Below are 17,255 nucleotides of genomic sequence, written 5' to 3'. Positions count from 1 at the left end.
GGGTCAAACGTTTTGGGGAGCCTTCCACAAGCTTCCCACAATAAGTTGGGGGAATTCTGGCCCATTCCTCCTGACAGAGCTGGTGTAACTGAGTCAGGTTCTTGGGCTCCTTGCTCGTACACGCTTTTTCAGTTCTGCCCACACATTTTCTATAGGATTGAGGTCAGGGCTTTGTGATGACCACCCCAATACCTTAACTTTGTTGTCCTTAAGCCATTTTGCCCAAACTTTGGAAGTATGCTTGGTGTCATTATCCATTTGGTACATCCATTTGCGACCAAGCTTTAACTTCCTGACTGATGTCTTGAGATGTTGCATCAATATATCCACATAATTTTCTCTCCTCATGATCACATCTATTTTGTGAAGTGCACCAGTCCCTCCTGCAGCAAAGCACCCCCACAACATGATGCTGACACTCCTGTGCTTCACGGTTGGGATGGTGTTCTTCGGCTTGCAAGCCTCCCCCTTTATCCTCCAAAGATAACGATGGCCATTATGGCCAAACAGTTCTATTTTTGTTTCATCAGACCAGAGGACATTTCTCCAAAAAGTACGATCTTTGTCCCCATGTGCAGTTGCAAACCGTAGTCTGGCTTTTTTATGGAGGTTTTGGAGCAGTGGCTTCTTCCTTGCTGAGCGGCCTTTCAGGTTATGTCAATATAGGACTTGTTTTACTGTGGATATAGATACTTTTGTACCTGTTTCCTCCATCATCTTCACAAGGTCCATTGCCGTTGTTCTGGGATTGATTGGCACTTTTCGCACCAAAATATGTTCATCTCTAGGAGACAGAAGGCGTCTCCTTCCTGAGAGGTATGACGGCTGCGTGGTCCCATGGTGTTTATACTTGCGTACTATTGTTTGTATAGATGAACGTGGTACCTTCAGGCGTTTGGAAATTGCTCCCAATGATGAACCAGACTTGTGGAGGTCTACAATTATTTTCTGAGGTCTTGGCTGATTTCTTTTGATTGTCCCATGATGTCAAGCAAAGAGGCACAGAGTTTGAAGGTAGGCCTTGAAATACATCCACAGGTACACCTCCAATTGACTCAAATTATATATATATATACTAACTACATGTATGGGGACATGTGTATAAAATCGAGCACACAGACATGCAATCTCCATAGACAAATATTGGCAGTAGAATGGCCTGTACTGAAGAGCTCAGTGACTTTCAGCGTGGCACTATCATAAGATGCCACCTTCCCAGCAAGTCAGTTTCTGCCCTGCTAGAGCTGCCCCGGTCAACTGTAATGCTGTTATTTGTTAAGTGGAAAAGTCTAGGAGCAACAACAGCTCAGCCGTGAAGTGGTAGTCCACACAAGCTCACAGAATGGGACTGTGGAGTGCTGAAGCGCGTAGCGAGAAGAAATTGTCTGTCCTCGGTTGCAAAACTCACTACTGAGTTACAAACTCCCTGTGGAAGCACGTCAGCACAATAACTGTTCGTCGGGAGCTCCATGAAATTGGTTTCCATGGCAGAGCAGCCGCACACAAGCCTAAGATCACCATGCGCAATGCCAAGAGTCAGCTGGAGTGGTGTAAAGTTTGCCTCCATTGGACTCCGGAGCAGTGTCTCTGGAGTGATGAATCACGCTTCACCATCTGGCAGTCCGACCGACTAATCTGGGTTTGGCAGATGTCAGGAGAACACTACCTGCTCGAATGCATAGTGCCAACTGTAACGTTTGGTGGAGGAGAAATAATGGTCTAGGGCTGTTTTTCATGGTTCGGGCTAGGCCTCTTAATTCCATCGAAAGGAAATCTTAACTCTACAGCATACAATGACATTCTAGACAATTCTGTGCTTCCAACTTTGTAGCAACAGTTTGGGGAAGGCCCTTTCCTCTTTCAGTATGACAATGCCCCCATGCACAAAGCGAGGTCCATACAGAAGTGGTTTGTCAAGATCGATGTGGAAGAACTTGACTGGCCTGCACAGAGCCCTGACCTCAACTCGATTGAAGACCTTTGGGATGAATTGGAACATCGATTGCAAGCCAGGCCTTATCGCCCAACATCAGTGCCCAACCTCACTAATGCTCTTGTTGCTGAATGGAAGCAAGTCCCGCAGCAATGTTCCAACATCTAGTGGAAAGCCTTCCCAGAAGAGTGGAGGCTGTTATAGCAGCAAAAGGGGGACATATTCCATATTAATGTCCATGATTTTGGAATGAGATGTTCAACGAACAGGTGTCCACATACGTTTGGTCATGTAGTGTACATGCTTTGCCCCTGGCGATCCGTAAATTAAAAAAACAATAAAATATTGCTGTCTGGTTCAAAATTAGGAATTTGAAGTGATTTATACTTTTACTTTTGATACTTAAGTATATTTGAGCAATTATATTTACTTTTAGACTTTTACTCAAGTGGTATTTTACTGGGTGACTTTCACTTTTACTTTTACTCAAATATGACAATTAGGGACTTTTCCCACCACTGCGAGCAGGTTTTCTTTACACAGCACTCTGTTACTATGTACAGCGACATGCTCACCTATTTGCTGCTTCCCATCTGTGTTTTGGTGCTTGTTCCTCTTCCCCAGCCAGCCAGCCTTCCTCTCCCACTGAGTAGAGAGTAGAGGAGTAGAGTAGAGGAGGCTGAAGAGAGGCTGAAGAGAGGAGGCTACCAGCCCAGAGCAGACGGCCAGTAGACAGACTTGGTGCCCAGATCAGCCCACGCTCACATTGGGTGCAACACACAGTTGAGCCTTGGAGATGGGGAGCTGAGCCAAGGCTCACTTAACAGTGGATACAGAATAGGGTTTCTTTAATTATGAGGGTAAGCCGTGACATTGAGTCCCCCCCCCCCCCTCCAGTGGGCTCCCAGACACAGGCTACGTTCTAAGTGCTCTGCTCCACTGAGGAGGCCAATCCTCCCGCAGGGCGCGATTCTGCCACCTGTAATTTCTGATGCCCATTAGTGACCGCAAACAGAGCATCGGGCTCACACAAGGAAAACAGCCGCATCGCACAGCAGCAGCAGCGCAAAGAGCCTCCTATTTTAATTGAATGTTATTACATTATGGCATCATGCTAAGACCAAGTCAAAAGTCAGAGCTAAATATGACCAGAAAATGTTTTATTTGCATGTTATGTTGGAATTAGATGATCTAATTCACGCTTAATGGGGGCACTCAATAGCTGTACTCTAAACTGCTGATACACCATTGGAATACAGGAAAGGGAAGCTCCATCATGTATTTGTCCAGGTGGGTGATCTTCTGCCCCATTTCCTCAGCAGAGTGAAACTGATATGGACGATTCTGTGAATGAACCAGAATTCAAAGTCAATAATTTTACTTAGTTTTTCCTCAAGCTATTTTTGAGATCTGTGTTGAAACGATCTTATGGCCGAACAGCAATGCTCAAATGCTCAAATCCGTTTACGGAACATCTGATCGTTTTCTTGCCTTGGTACCTGACTTGCATATCTTTGAACCACCTTTTGTGAAACTTTCAATCCAAATGTCATGGGTGAATTCAAAGTTCATCGTTAAGGGTTCTGTTCACAGAATACAACGCATTGTTTTCGTCAGAAGAGAAATGTGTGCAGTTCTGTTCACTGTTTCCAGCCATCAGTAAAAATTAGTGCACAACATTATAAATCACCCCATCAGTGTCATACCATGCAAATACAATATATGGAAGGATCTAGGCCATGGAGGCCGTCTAATTGTTAGGATTTTTTTACAATATTGCAGACAAGCAGAGAAGGAAGTTGGGTGGGTTCGTTTTTCTTCGACATTGTGGCCTTCCATTATATAGTGTTGCATTGGAGTGGATTGAGGCCTATACATTCATATCAGTTGTGTTCCTCCGTTGTATTCACCTTTCCGTCTTTCTATTGTGGATAGTGTGACAGAATACAGGGAATTGGATTGTGATGATACTGATGAATGAATCCTGCACACAATGTACTTATGTTTTGCAAAAAAAAATGCAATCAGGCATAATATTTGATTTGATGTGTATGAAATTGTTTGGTGAAATATTCATAAAAGGAGATGAATTGCCCATAATTCTGCAACCTTTGGATAGTTGTACTTTACTAACAGCAAAGAAAATGTATTCATCTACTGGGATTTTTAAATACTAACTTTCTGTTTTGTCTGCTTGGACTCAAGACACACAGTAAATGTGGCTGTGTTCATCTTTTTGCAGGCAGTCGTGTTTTTTTGATGAATCTATTTTCAATTTTGACGGTGTAATGTGGTCTGGATGAATGTATTCATGTTTTGAGAAGGCAACTTACTGTTTTGCAAAAGGCCACAGAGTTCTGTGTCTTGCCGACTCTGTTTTGAAAATCAACAACATTGTTCCAAAAAAATGCTTGTACGCGTTTGAGAAAAACTGAAACGTGTATGTGTGAGAGTGTGCGTGTGTCTGTCTCCGTGTGTGTGTGTGTGTGTGTGTGTGTGTGTGTGTGTGTGTGTGTGTGTGTGTGTGTGTGTGTGTGTGTGTGTGTGTGTGTGTGTGTGTGTGAGTGAGCGGTGGGGTTTATTGATCTGGGGTGACCACGTCTCGGCCATGGAGCGCCTCTCTTGTGATTAATCTCTGGACTCAAGAGTCGACCAATGACACGTGACAGGCCTCCCCCTCAATCTCCCTCATTTCTCTTCATTAAAGGCTGTGTTGTTGGACACCACAGAGGAGAGTAATCATTTACCTTTATTGTGTTTATAAAGCTGGATCATGGATGACCCTTCCTATATTGAATTGAGGACATGGAAAGATCACCGGTCATTGATTAGGAGGATATTAAAGTCATTCAAATGCTATATTTATATGTCAAACAACAGCAACGTGAAAAGAGATGGCATTTCTACCCCAAATGAAAAATAATGGAGGCTACCGTGATCATGTCATAAAAAATTGCCAAAGTTAAGCAATACATTTTGTTTAATCTTGTTAGGTGATTGCTGTTCCTTAACTTTTTGGACAGAAATGGTTGAATGCACACCCAACATAATTTCATTCCTCTCCAGGGGTTGTTTTCCAGACAGTAAAGCCTGGTTGCAGACTAAAAAGCACTTCCTAATATGAAGAGTCTCCATTGAGAATGCTTTTAAGTCAAGGACTGTTTAGTCTGTGTCCGAGGAACCAGCCCCTGGTGATTTACCATGTGAATATCTGGTTTTGTTATTCAGTGCATTTTTGACCGGATGTTTCATTTTTCACTTACTTTTGTGGTAAACTGAGAAGTATACGCACAGACCAGGAACGCAATGCCTCCACTTCACACTCTCAGCCAGAGTAATACTCTCTCTGCCGTTTCACATCTGCAGCAGGAGAGGCAAGGTGGCTTTAAACAACAACAAAAAAAACTCATGTTTCTCAACTTTACAACCATACGGAAATAACTGCACCAAATGTCACTTCGTGAAACCGGAATGGTCAGCGAATTTCCACGAATAGTACTTCATCACATAGCCAGTGGCCGTAAATGTAACACACCTGGAAAAAAAGACTAATATTATGGACCATTCCTCAAGCGGTGGGAGGAATTAGAATGAAAGGGATATTATATGGTATATGTTGTAGCCACACAGTCTGTGGCCCCTCTGAACAGAGGAAATTGAACATTATAGTCCCCGTTGTGAACTCTCAAGCCCCACAATTATCAACGCGTGAGCGAGAACAGGTTTTACTTAATGATTCAAGCCGTTGCTCATTTCACACGAGGCTAGCGAGAGAGGAGATTGGCGGCTACTCTCCTGCACTCAATCATCCCTTTATAGTTAGCCCCAACCTTTCCACGACTCTGCTCTTCCTTCATTTGCATTCTGCCTCATTCAGTTCATTAAATATGGCCATTCTCCCCGCCAACTTAGGATGTCTATTACCTGGAGTTAATACATCTTATTTGATCAGCCCAACCACCCTCTGTTAACTAGTTGTCGGACTGCTGGGATAGGATGACATCACTCCGTTAGCAAGCACCACTCCCCACTCCCAGCCGTCTCTGGTCCACTGCCAGTAGAATGGTCCGTATGGCTACTGTTGTCTTGTGGTGTTGTATTGTCACGGCGTTTACTGTCCCTGGCGTTCTGTACGCCTTTCTAGCTTTCTCTTCCCTCATCGTCAATGTTCAATGTCCTTTCCAATGTTGATTTGTGACAATGGCCCATAAGTAGAGTGGTAACAGAGGCCCATCGGTGGCCCAGAAGGAGCTCTGAGGACCTAGAGTGAAGGCGCAGTGTGTGAGCCTCAGTCACCCCAGCCAACCCAGGGACTAGAGGTGTTTGGGAGGGCCTAATGGCATTTCGATGTACATGAGCCTGGTGGCGGATGCGAGGGGAAGGAGGTTGGGGCAAGGAGGGGAGCTGTTTGGGGAAGATAGGCCCAGCAGAGGACTGGCAGACAGAGAGCGTGCTTTCTCATGTCACAGCTGATTACATTCACTCAGGAGTGGGGAAAGAAGAGAGGGATGGAGGGATGTGCGAGGTGGGGCTGGGAAAAATGGAGCGAGGGATGGGAAACTTCTTTGTTTTTCCTCCTGAGATAGACGCCCGTTCCTCTCATCCAGAAGCGATAACGCTATTGATTGTTCATTTTCCCTGTTTGGTTCACTTTGCCATACTTTTGGCTGAGTGATGCCGAGTATGACAGAAGGACTTAAGATGGATGTGCTACTTTGACAGATGGGCTATGTGTATCTGGCTGCATTCAATAGCATTACTTTGCCAGGCTTCCTTCTAGTGCTATCAACCCCATTACTACACGAGGACCCTCTCAGACAAGCTGAAGGACATTATTTTCAATACTGGTCAGATATACTGTGCTCTCATGTACAGGTTTGCTTGTCCATTACACATGCTGAGTATGCAATTCCACTATTTTCATCCTACCGTAATTGTCCACTCTTAGGTGGTTTGGTCCAGTTTTGTCCAGCTAAATGCTTTCTGATAATGACCATATAAGGAGCTGGGAGAACTGAGGACTATAATGGATGTTGTTCCAAGCTCGTTGGTAATGCTAGAACACTCTGTTTTCCTTTCCCAATACATATCGCTGCAAAACAAACAGATAATTATGTTTTGCTAAATTATTGTGAGTTTTTCGGGGAGCTAAACGTCAAAAAGTTGGCGCGCCGCATGCATCAAGCCTATCAAAACTAAAGTCCCATGAGATGCTTCCTTTTTGTTGTCTGGCCCCGGTTGATACCCATTACCTCTGCTGCGTTCTGTCCCGTTGTGTCCCCCGGGGGGGAAAAAAGTTATTAACTTAAAAACAGGCACATAAGAAGAGCCAGCCCAGAATAAACTCCAGTTAGTTTGTGTCAGACACTTTAGTTTCCAAAGGGGGTTTCTCCACGCTCACAGAGTGCCTATTTTCTCTCCTATTCCAGAGATTACACGGGTTACTGCCCCCGGGTGACCCTCATGGTCAAATGGCAACAGCACAGGCAACAACAGTGAGCATAATAGAGCATAATAGTAATAGTCCTCAACTTTTGCCCATGGCGAAAAACATGTTTTTTTAACAACGTGACTGTTTTATCAAAGAATGACCTACCTTGAATCGAGGACCTTGTTTTCTCTATACTGACCCCTACTCCATGTACTGCACAGTACGTATAGCGTTAATATGATGAATAAGGCTTATAGAGACTGATGGTAAGTAGTAGCGACTGGAAACATCTGTGGCTGGTGGTCCACTGATGATAACCTGCTATGTGTCTCAAACTGGTGTTTGGTCCTACAGTGAACCTGACTTTACATTACACAGCATCAGAAGACGCAGTACTCCCTGGTGACTCCATAATATGTATTTATGCAATTATTTAATGTCATTATCAGGCTCCTGGGGCTCCTGTTTGTGTGTTATTGGCCCGATACAGCCACGGTGAGCGACTAGTGAGATCCATAACACTCCATAACCACACGATTCACCAACCTATTGACGGGAGAATGAAAAGTCTGGAACACAATGGTTTACATGGCGGCCCTGCAAACGGGAAGATCACTATTTATCTCCTGCAACACACGCAATCAACACAAATGCTGGGCCAGGTCTGTCATTTTCTGCTTCCTGTTGCGCTGTTGAGAGGAAGCACTGTGGCGGAAAATCACCTGTTTAGGTGTCAAACACCGCTATCCCCCCTCCTTATGCCTGGCTCTCCCTCAAACTGCTAGCCATATTACCCCATACAAGATCCTAGGCTACAGCCCAGTTGGCGCTCTCGTTTTACCTGGATTTACTAGAATAACAGCCTCTGAATAGCAGAGGGATCTCAAACACAATAATACTACCACAAACAGTTGTTCAGCTGCCCACTTATACACTGTAGCTACACAGGACATAGCACCATAGTTTCAAAGCACAAGAGTATCATACACACACACACACACACACACACAAACACACACCGGGTGGGAAATTTACTCACACACACAAACACACACCGGGTGGGAAATTTACTCACACACACACAACACACCTCAGCCTGTGCAACTGGGTTCTGGACTTCCTGACGGGCTGACCCCAGGTGGTGAAGGTAGGAAACAACACTGATCCTCAACTCTGGGGCCCCACAAGGGTGCGTGCTCAGCCCCCTCCTGTACTCCCTGTTCATCCATGACTGCATGGCCACGCACATCTCCAACTTAATGATCAAGTTTGCAGACGAATACAGCAGTGGTAGGACTGGTTACCAAAAACAACGAGACAGCCTACAGGGAGGAGGTGAGGGCCCTGACAGAGTGGTGCCAGGAAAATAATCTCTCCCTCAACATCAGCAAAATGAAGGAGCTGATCGTGGATTACAGGAGACAGCACAGGGAGCACGCCCCCATCCACATCGACGAGGCTGCAGTGGAGAGGGTGAAAAGCTTCAAGTTCCTCAGCGTGCACATCACTGATTATCTGAAATGGTACATCAACGCAGACAGTGTGTTAAAAAAAGCCAAATAGTGCCTCTTCAACCTCAGGAGGCTGAAGTAATTTTGCTTGGCCCCTAAGACCGTCACGAACTTCTACAAATGCAACATTGAGAGCATCCTGTCGGGATGTATCACCACCTGGTACGGCAACTGCCCCGTCCACAGCCGCAGGGCTCCCCAGAGGGTGGTGTGGTCAGACCAACGCATCAACGGGGGCACACTGCCTGCCCTCCATGACATCTACAGCACCCAGTATCACAGGAAGGCCAAGAAATTCCTCAAGAACCTCAGCCACCCGAGCCAAGGCCAGTTCACCCGCTACCATGTAGGCGGAGACAGTACAGGTGCATCCAAGCTGGGACCGAGAGACTGAAAAACAGCTTCCATCACCTACAATCCTAGAAACCTAGTACCCTGTCCTGAACCTTAGTTACTGTTCTAGCCGGCTACCACCTGGTACTCTACCTTGCACCTCAGAGACTGCTGCCATGCCCACATAGTCATTGAACACTGGTCACTTTAATAATGTTTACATACTCTTTTACACACTTTATATGTATACACTGTCTTCAAGTCATGGCTCATCCTATATAACTACTTCTGTACACACTTTTTCTATTTGTATACTGTCCATACTGTCTGTACACACCATCATATTATATTGTGGATTCTGACATTGCTGGTTCTAATATTTCTATATTTGTTCATTCCTTTCTTCTTATTTTTTGGGGGGGATTTGCGTGTATTGTTTTGTATTGTTAAGTTTTACTGCACTGCTGGAGCTAGGAGCATAAGCATTTTGCTGCACCCGCGACAACATCTGCAAAATATGTGTACGTGACCAATACATTATTGATTTCATTTGATTTTGATTGGACGCCAACTACATCAGGAAGTCAAGTGACTCTGTCAGAGCTGATACCGTTGTCTGTTTACTGATCTAGACCTCTCCGCCTCCACATGAAGCCTGGCTCTGCTCTGCTCTGCTGTTGTGTAGACACCCCTCTCTACATCCTCCTCCTCTCCACTGTGCCTCTATCAGGCTAGCACATCACCCCATGGGATTACCAAATACACATCATCAAGCCAGTTACATGAGGACATCCTCTTTATCAGACCAGCATAACCAAAACGCCTAAGGGCCTGATATTTAAACGATAACATAACCAAATCCTCTCTGTCTCACCTGGGCTTGGCCATTGTATCACCTCTCACCCCCCCCCCCCCCCCCCCAGCAGAGGAGAGAGAGCGGCTCCACTCAGAAATGGAGGGAGGATTACCTCTTAATGCAATCCCTGGCTGACTAACTGATATCACCAGGCGACTCTTTCCCACCACTTTCTCACCTATACATGTAGTCATTTGAAGATTTGGCCCAGATAAGCCCCTCCCTCAAATCCAGCTCTGCTCCTCCAGCAGGAAGCAGGATATAGGGTTCTGGCTGACTCTCTCCATTCCCCCACTACATATATGGATTTCAGCCATGGGATTCCCTATGGGCCCTGGTCAAAAGAAGTGCACTAGGGAATAGGGTGCCACTTGGGACGCAGAATTGGGGGAATTGGTCACACTCTCCTGGAGCTGTTTTAGTTTGTCTTATATTATGAAAATATTACAAAAATACAGGTCATTGTGTGAACTTGCATGTGAATTGCGAGGAAGACAACCGTTATATCTACTGTATATCTCACTCTCACTATTACTATTCACCTAATACCTTTTTTTGCACTATTGGTTTAGAGCCTGTAAGTAAGCATTTCACTGTAAAACCTGTTGTATTCGGCGCACGTGACAAATCAACTTTGATTTGATTCGATTTGACAATGTCATGCTAAAAAGGCTAAGTGACACTGCATACTTTATCATTTAAAAAAAAGGAGTCTAGACACACTATCAGTTTGTCTAGGTACCAATCTCACTCCAAAGACGTTTTGGCATGAAGGCATCTTGCCACTCCATGGGGTAGCCAGGTTATTTTGATCCTGTTTATCTTGAACTCCCGCTGATTCCATGAGATGTAAAAATCAACAAACTATTGCTATCTCCATTGACATGAGCTTCAATATGATCAAAAATGAATGAGATAAGTTTAGAAGGTTAGAAGTCGGTCGATATCATCGCAAAAATGGAGATCCAAAATGACACGAGTCCTACAGGGCATCCATTTCACTGTAGAGTGACATGTTTTCAAAACGATTACTGAATGTCAAGTAATGAAATATATGCTTCCTCCTCTGTTTTGTTCCTCTGGCCTTTTACTACCCTCCGTAGAGGAAATTAATTGTAAATTATGAGCCTCTGATTGGAACAAGATCATGGAAGAACAAATCAAATTGTCAAACGGTATAACCCTCCAAACACATATGGAAATGATGTGCAAATGTTTTATCGTGTGGAGATGATGACAGATGTCAAGTAGCCAATGACGAGGAAAAGCTTGAATGAACTCTCCAATGTGCTGTAAAAGGTAAATAACTAAAGTGGAAAGATATTTCTTCTTAACGTTTCCTACTGAGGTTGCTCAGAAGGACGAACGGGGCATGGGCACATAAGAAAGAAAATACCTGTGATTATCTGGAGAGAAAGAAAAAAAAACGGATGACTTTCAGACTAGGGGACGCAATATCAATCATGGCCAATTTGAGGCCACCAACATGAAATATGATTTCATAAGACAAATGCAGTGTCATTCTTAATGTGCTTAACCTTTACTGTCAATGAAAAAGTATTGATCGTTCTGTGGCATTTTTTTTCCTCCGTCATTTGATTTCAGAAAGCGTAATAACACATGGTGATGGGGAACAATAAAAGATGAATGGCAACTGAACGCTCCTCAGTTTAACAAAGATCAAATCCCCGTAGAGCGATTGTGTGGACAGAAAAATGAGTGGAATTTGTGCCTGTGCTGGAGTAGTTTTTGATATTGTCCAGAACTATCTGAATGATAATATATTTCCATTACTCTCTAAGTTATCTATCTACCTATCAATGATGTTTTTGCATGACTGTAACATTGTCTACTCGGCGTGATATATAAAGGCTATATATGAATTTGAGTGATTACATTTCTCCCGCCCCACATCCCTCAGCTGTTTACCAAAAAGTGGTGTGGTGATGGCTTTGTTTTGGTTTGAATTCCAGATTGCCCCTTTAAGGTGCTATTAGTCTGTTCAATATTTTCTCCAACCATCTTTGAATATGTATTAGCCCTCTGCATAACATTATTGCCAACCAGGAATAGTTATTCACAGCCGAAACAGAATTTCTATTATTTCTCTATTCTCTTGAGTCATTGGACGATCTCCTCTGCCGGCCTGCTATTTTTTCCCCCCCTTACTCAACCTAATAAGGCTCTGCTCTGCTGCACTACAACCAAATCAGCAGTGCATTTTCACCCTCTAATAAAGTGGTTAGCTTGATTTATCTGGGTGATCTCATGCTCCTTACGAAGCTGGAGCTCCACAGGCTCTGCCCACACGGGAGACGTCCTTTACAATCACTTGGCCTGTCCACCAGTTCCAGATGAGTCCATTACAGCCAGGGTAAACGCGGTCATTTTTTTAAACCCTGGAAAGGAGCAGTGTGGTGGCCCGGTATGGTGGCAGGTTGATTCAGAGTGGGAGCGTGTTGAGATGGTTGAGGATACAATAGCTACCATGGCTCCTTCTGTCGTTAAACCGTCATGGTCTGGTGCTGTCCGGCCTCTGCAGAGATGCTGCAGGGCCCTGGGGGAGCCCCGAGGGCCACAGGAAGTCCTTAGACTGGTAAAATGGGCACTTATTCACCGGCCCACCCCCTCTTTGTGCCCTCCCGGACCCCACCCTGTCCCTGCCCTCCCGGACCCCACCCTGTCCCTGCCCTCCCGGACCTCACCCTGTCCCTGCCCTCCCGGACCCCACTCTGTCCCTGCCCTCCCGGACCCCACTCTGTCCCTGCCCTCCCGGACCCCACTCTGTCCCTGCCCTCCCGGACCCCACCCTGTCCCTGCCCTGCCGGACCCCACCCTGTCTCTTCTAAGGGCTGGATGATAGACTACTGGTCATATACCTCACAGTACTACTTTAGTAACAAAGCATCAGCACTATATTCTGTCAAGCTACTTCACTTTCCTCATCCTCCACTCTCTTCCATGTGTGTTTACTTACAGTAACACTTGGAGAACACTGATCACTGGTTCTAATTTATAACCAAACGGTAACCGTCATTAACGGTATGATTCTGTCCCTGCAGTTGAACCCTCTGGCCAGCCAGGCTGCGGTGGCGGCAGCAGCAGCAGCTATGGGCTCTATGGCCGGATCCCAGGTCTTTGGCAACACCCTCTCCAACCTGCAAGCTGGAGTCACGGGGCAACTGGTCACTAATGCACAAGGACAGGTTAGTGATCTTTACCAGTCGTAATATCAAAAGAGGTATCCTATAGGTTTCACAGTGTTCATTAGACCTGACTAGAACTACTTGTAAATGAAATGCGAAAGTTATAGTGGGGGAAGATCACATCACATAATGATGGTTTCACTGTATTTTCCATGTTCTTAAGTCAATGTTACACTGTACCAGTCTTAGAAAACACTTTCCACTAACTAAATACACACAACACACAATTCCAAAGACTGGATGGTCTCAATATTTCATTTTCATATGTAGTAATCCAGTTTGGGGGTTTATTTATTTCTTTTTTAGCTGTGTGTTATGTGGCGTTCCTCCGCGGCAGCCATCCTGCCATATGTTAAGCTTTTTGGGAATAAACAAAGCCCTTCCTCCTCTTATCCTCATGCACCCGTCGCAGTAAAACGCTGACCTTGTCATATTTACAGGGTGGCTGCAGAATTGTTCCATCAGTAGCCAGAGGCTTGAACGATGGCGCTTGTCAGAGTGGGGCCCTATCTAATGAATCATCTTATCGCAGGTGCACACGGCGCATATTAAAGGGAGATCGCATGGACAATGTGCCCTTTCACGCCAGCCAGTTATTTACCTTAACCCCTATTTCATCCCTCGCTCTCCGCCCTCCTCCCGCTATCCTGTTTATCACTCAATTAAAACCGCGGCCCGGTGAATACCTTTTGTGGTTTTATGATAAGACGGACCTAATTCCATGCTTGTTTGTGTAGGAAGTCTGTAAAGACTTGCTGTACAGGGAAGAGTTTGTCAACATGCTCATGACAGAGCAATGCACATACAGTTGAGGTTGGAAGTTTACATACACTTAGGTTGGAGTCATTAAAACTCGGTTTTCAACCACTCCACAAATTTCTTGTTAACAAACTATAGTTTCGACAAGTCGGTTAGGACATCTACTGTGTGCATGACATAAGTAATTTTTCCAGCAATTGTTTACAGACAGATTATTTCACTTATAATTCACTGTATCACAATTCCAGTAGGTCAGAAGTTTACATACACTAAGTTGACTGTGCCTTTAAACAGCTAGGAAAATTCCAGATAATTATGTCATGGCTTTAGAAGCTTCTGATAGGCTAATTGACATCATTTGAGTCAATTGGAGGTGTACCTTTGGATGTGTTTCAAGGCCTACTTTCAAACTCAGTGCTTCTTTGCTTGACATCATGGGAAAATCAAAAGAAATCAGCCAAGACCTCAGAAAAAAAGTTGTAGACCTCCACAAGTCTGGTTCATCCTTGGGAGCAATTTCCAAACGCCTGAAGGTACCACGTTCATCTGTGAAACAATAGTACACAAGTATAAACACCATGGGACCACGCAGCCGTCATACCTCTCAGGAAGGAGACGCGTTCTGTCTCCTAGAGATGAACGTACTTTGGTACGAAAAGTGCAAATCAATCCCAGAACAACGGCAATGGACCTTGTGAAGATGATGGAGGAAACAGGTACAAAAGTATCTACATCCACAGTAAAACGAGTCCTATATCGACATAATCTGAAAGGCTGCTCAGCAAGGAAAAAGCCACTGCTCCAAAACCACCATAAAAAAAGCCAGACTACGGTTTGCAACTGCACATAGGGACAAAGATCGTACTTTTTGGAGAAATGTCCTCTGGTTTGATGAAACAAAAATATAACTGTTTGGCCATAACGACCATCGTTATGTTTGGAGGAAAAAGGGGGAGGCTTGCAAGGCAAAGAACACCATCCCAACCGTGAAGCACGGGGGTGGCTGCATCATGTTATAGTGATGCTTTGCTGCAGGAAGGACTGGTACACTTCACAAAATAGATGGCATCATGAGGATGGAAAATTATGTGGATATATTGAAGCAACATCTCAAGACATCAGTCAGAGGGTTAAAGCTTGGTCGCAAATGGGTCTTCCAAATGGATAAGGACCCCAAGCATACTTCCAATGTTGTGGCAGAATGGCTTAAGGACAACAAAGTCAAGGTATTGGGGTGGCTATTACAAAGCCCTGACCTCAATCCTATAGACAATTTGTGGGCAGAACTGAAAAATGCCCGTTTGAGCAAGGAGGCCGACAAACCTGACTCAGTTACACCAGCTCTGTCAGGAGGAATGGGCCAAAATTCACCCAACTTATTGTGGGAAGCTTGTGGAAGGCTCCCCAAAACGTTTGACCCAAGTGAAACAATTTAAAGGCAATGCTACCAAATACTATTTGAGTGTATGCAAACTTCTGACCCACTGGGAACGCGATGAAAGAAATAAAAGCTGAAATAAATCACTCTCTACTATTATTCTAACATTTCACATTCTTAAAATAAAGTGGTGATCCTAACTGACCTAAGACAGGGACTTTGTAAACTTCCGACTTCAACTGTATCGTAGGCTACTTATAATTGTGTATGACTGTAGATGTTTTTCTATGTTTGTCCACTCATACTGTAAACAGCTTGTGTGAGTCTGTGTTAGCCCTTGATGCTAAATGCGACTAATGAGACAGTGTGGGTTTCCCTGGTCTGGGAAAAGGTGCCGGGGCCACAGGGACAGATCGCCATGGAGATGCATTTGATGGGATGCTCTGTGCTTTTGTAGTGTATCGGCGACTGACATTGGCTGACATAATCAGGTCACTGAGACGGTCAAAGCCCTGGGCTACAGTCCTTTGCTCCCCACCTCATTATTTCAGAGCATTATTCAGTCTGAGCACTCTGAAACGTGCACCACACTTTACTAACGTAGCCAGGGTCCCCCCCACCGCACACGCACACGTGCGCACGTACAAGCCGACACCCCTCTTATACTGGGAAGGGAACATTACAGAAACTAAATGCATGCTTGGAACTTGACTGGGAGACAAAACAAACACTGCCTCAGAAGCTGCCCACCGTAAAAGCAGAAATGGTGTCGGTATGTAGATTCTCAAACAGGAAACAAAAGAATAGCTTTTATCAGACTTTGGTGTTTATTTTGCTGGAAGAAGGATAGAGGGACTAGACTAGCTCGAATACATGTCCACTTCTTGAATATTAATTCTCTAGCTAGGTAAGACAACATTGTGACAGCGTTGTAACTGTACTAAAGCGCAAGGAATTTGATAAAAAGGTATCTGTGTGAAAATCCCTGTCCTGCTTTGATTTTCCTTTCTTCTCCTAATAGAGGTCTTTTAATCTAAATGAAGTATTTTTGGTATTTTGAAGAGAGCCGAACACTACAGTAGTGGTTACAGTCATTTACCCTATCACTAATGCCCATTGGATTTCTTCAGGGGCGCAACTTTGGTTTTATACGTGATATAATAATATATACAGTGCCTTGCGAAAGTATTCGGCCCCCTTGAACTTTGCAACCTTTTGCCACATTTCAGGCTTCAAACATAAAGATATAAAACTGTATTTTTTTGTGAAGAATCAACAACAAGTGGGACACAATCATGAAGTGGAACGACATTTATTGGATATTTCAAACTTTTTTAACAAATCAAAAACTGAAAAATTGGGCGTGCAAAATTATTCAGCCCCCTTAAGTTAATACTTTGTAGCGCCACCTTTTGCTGTGATTACAGCTGTAAGTCGCTTGGGGTATGTCTCTATCAGTTTTGCACATCGAGAGACTGAATTTTTTTCCCATTCCTCCTTGCAAAACAGCTCGAGCTCAGTGAGGTTGGATGGAGAGCATTTGTGAACAGCAGTTTTCAGTTCTTTCCACAGATTCTCGATTGGATTCAGGTCTGGACTTTGACTTGGCCATTCTAACACCTGGATATGTTTATTTTTGAACCATTCCATTGTAGATTTTGCTTTATGTTTTGGATCATTGTCTTGTTGGAAGACAAATCTCCGTCCCAGTCTCAGGTCTTTTGCAGACTCCATCAGGTTTTCTTCCAGAATGGTCCTGTATTTGGCTCCATCCATCTTCCCATCAATTTTAACCATCTTCCCTGTCCCTGCTGAAGAAAAGCAGGCCCAAACCATGATGCTGCCACC

General features: G+C 44.4%; 1 protein-coding gene across 4 annotated transcripts in view; it reads left to right on the top strand.

The window, feature by feature from the left end:
* LOC110489921 (POU domain, class 6, transcription factor 2) overlaps positions 1-17,255 on the top strand; it is a 90,054-nt gene that overhangs the window by 52,719 nt on the left and 20,080 nt on the right. For all 4 annotated transcript variants that reach the window (XM_021562935.2, XM_036944215.1, XM_021562934.2 and 1 more), the window contains one exon: positions 13,127-13,270. In XM_021562935.2, coding sequence (XP_021418610.2) covers positions 13,127-13,270 — 144 coding nt within the window. The remainder of the gene's footprint in view (positions 1-13,126; positions 13,271-17,255) is intronic.

This window comes from Oncorhynchus mykiss, chromosome 15 (assembly GCF_013265735.2).
Source record: "Oncorhynchus mykiss isolate Arlee chromosome 15, USDA_OmykA_1.1, whole genome shotgun sequence".
In the NCBI taxonomy this organism is placed as follows: domain Eukaryota; kingdom Metazoa; phylum Chordata; class Actinopteri; order Salmoniformes; family Salmonidae; genus Oncorhynchus; species Oncorhynchus mykiss.
The sequence above is the reverse complement of the archived record's forward strand: the minus strand, read 5'-3'. Positions and strand labels throughout refer to the sequence as shown.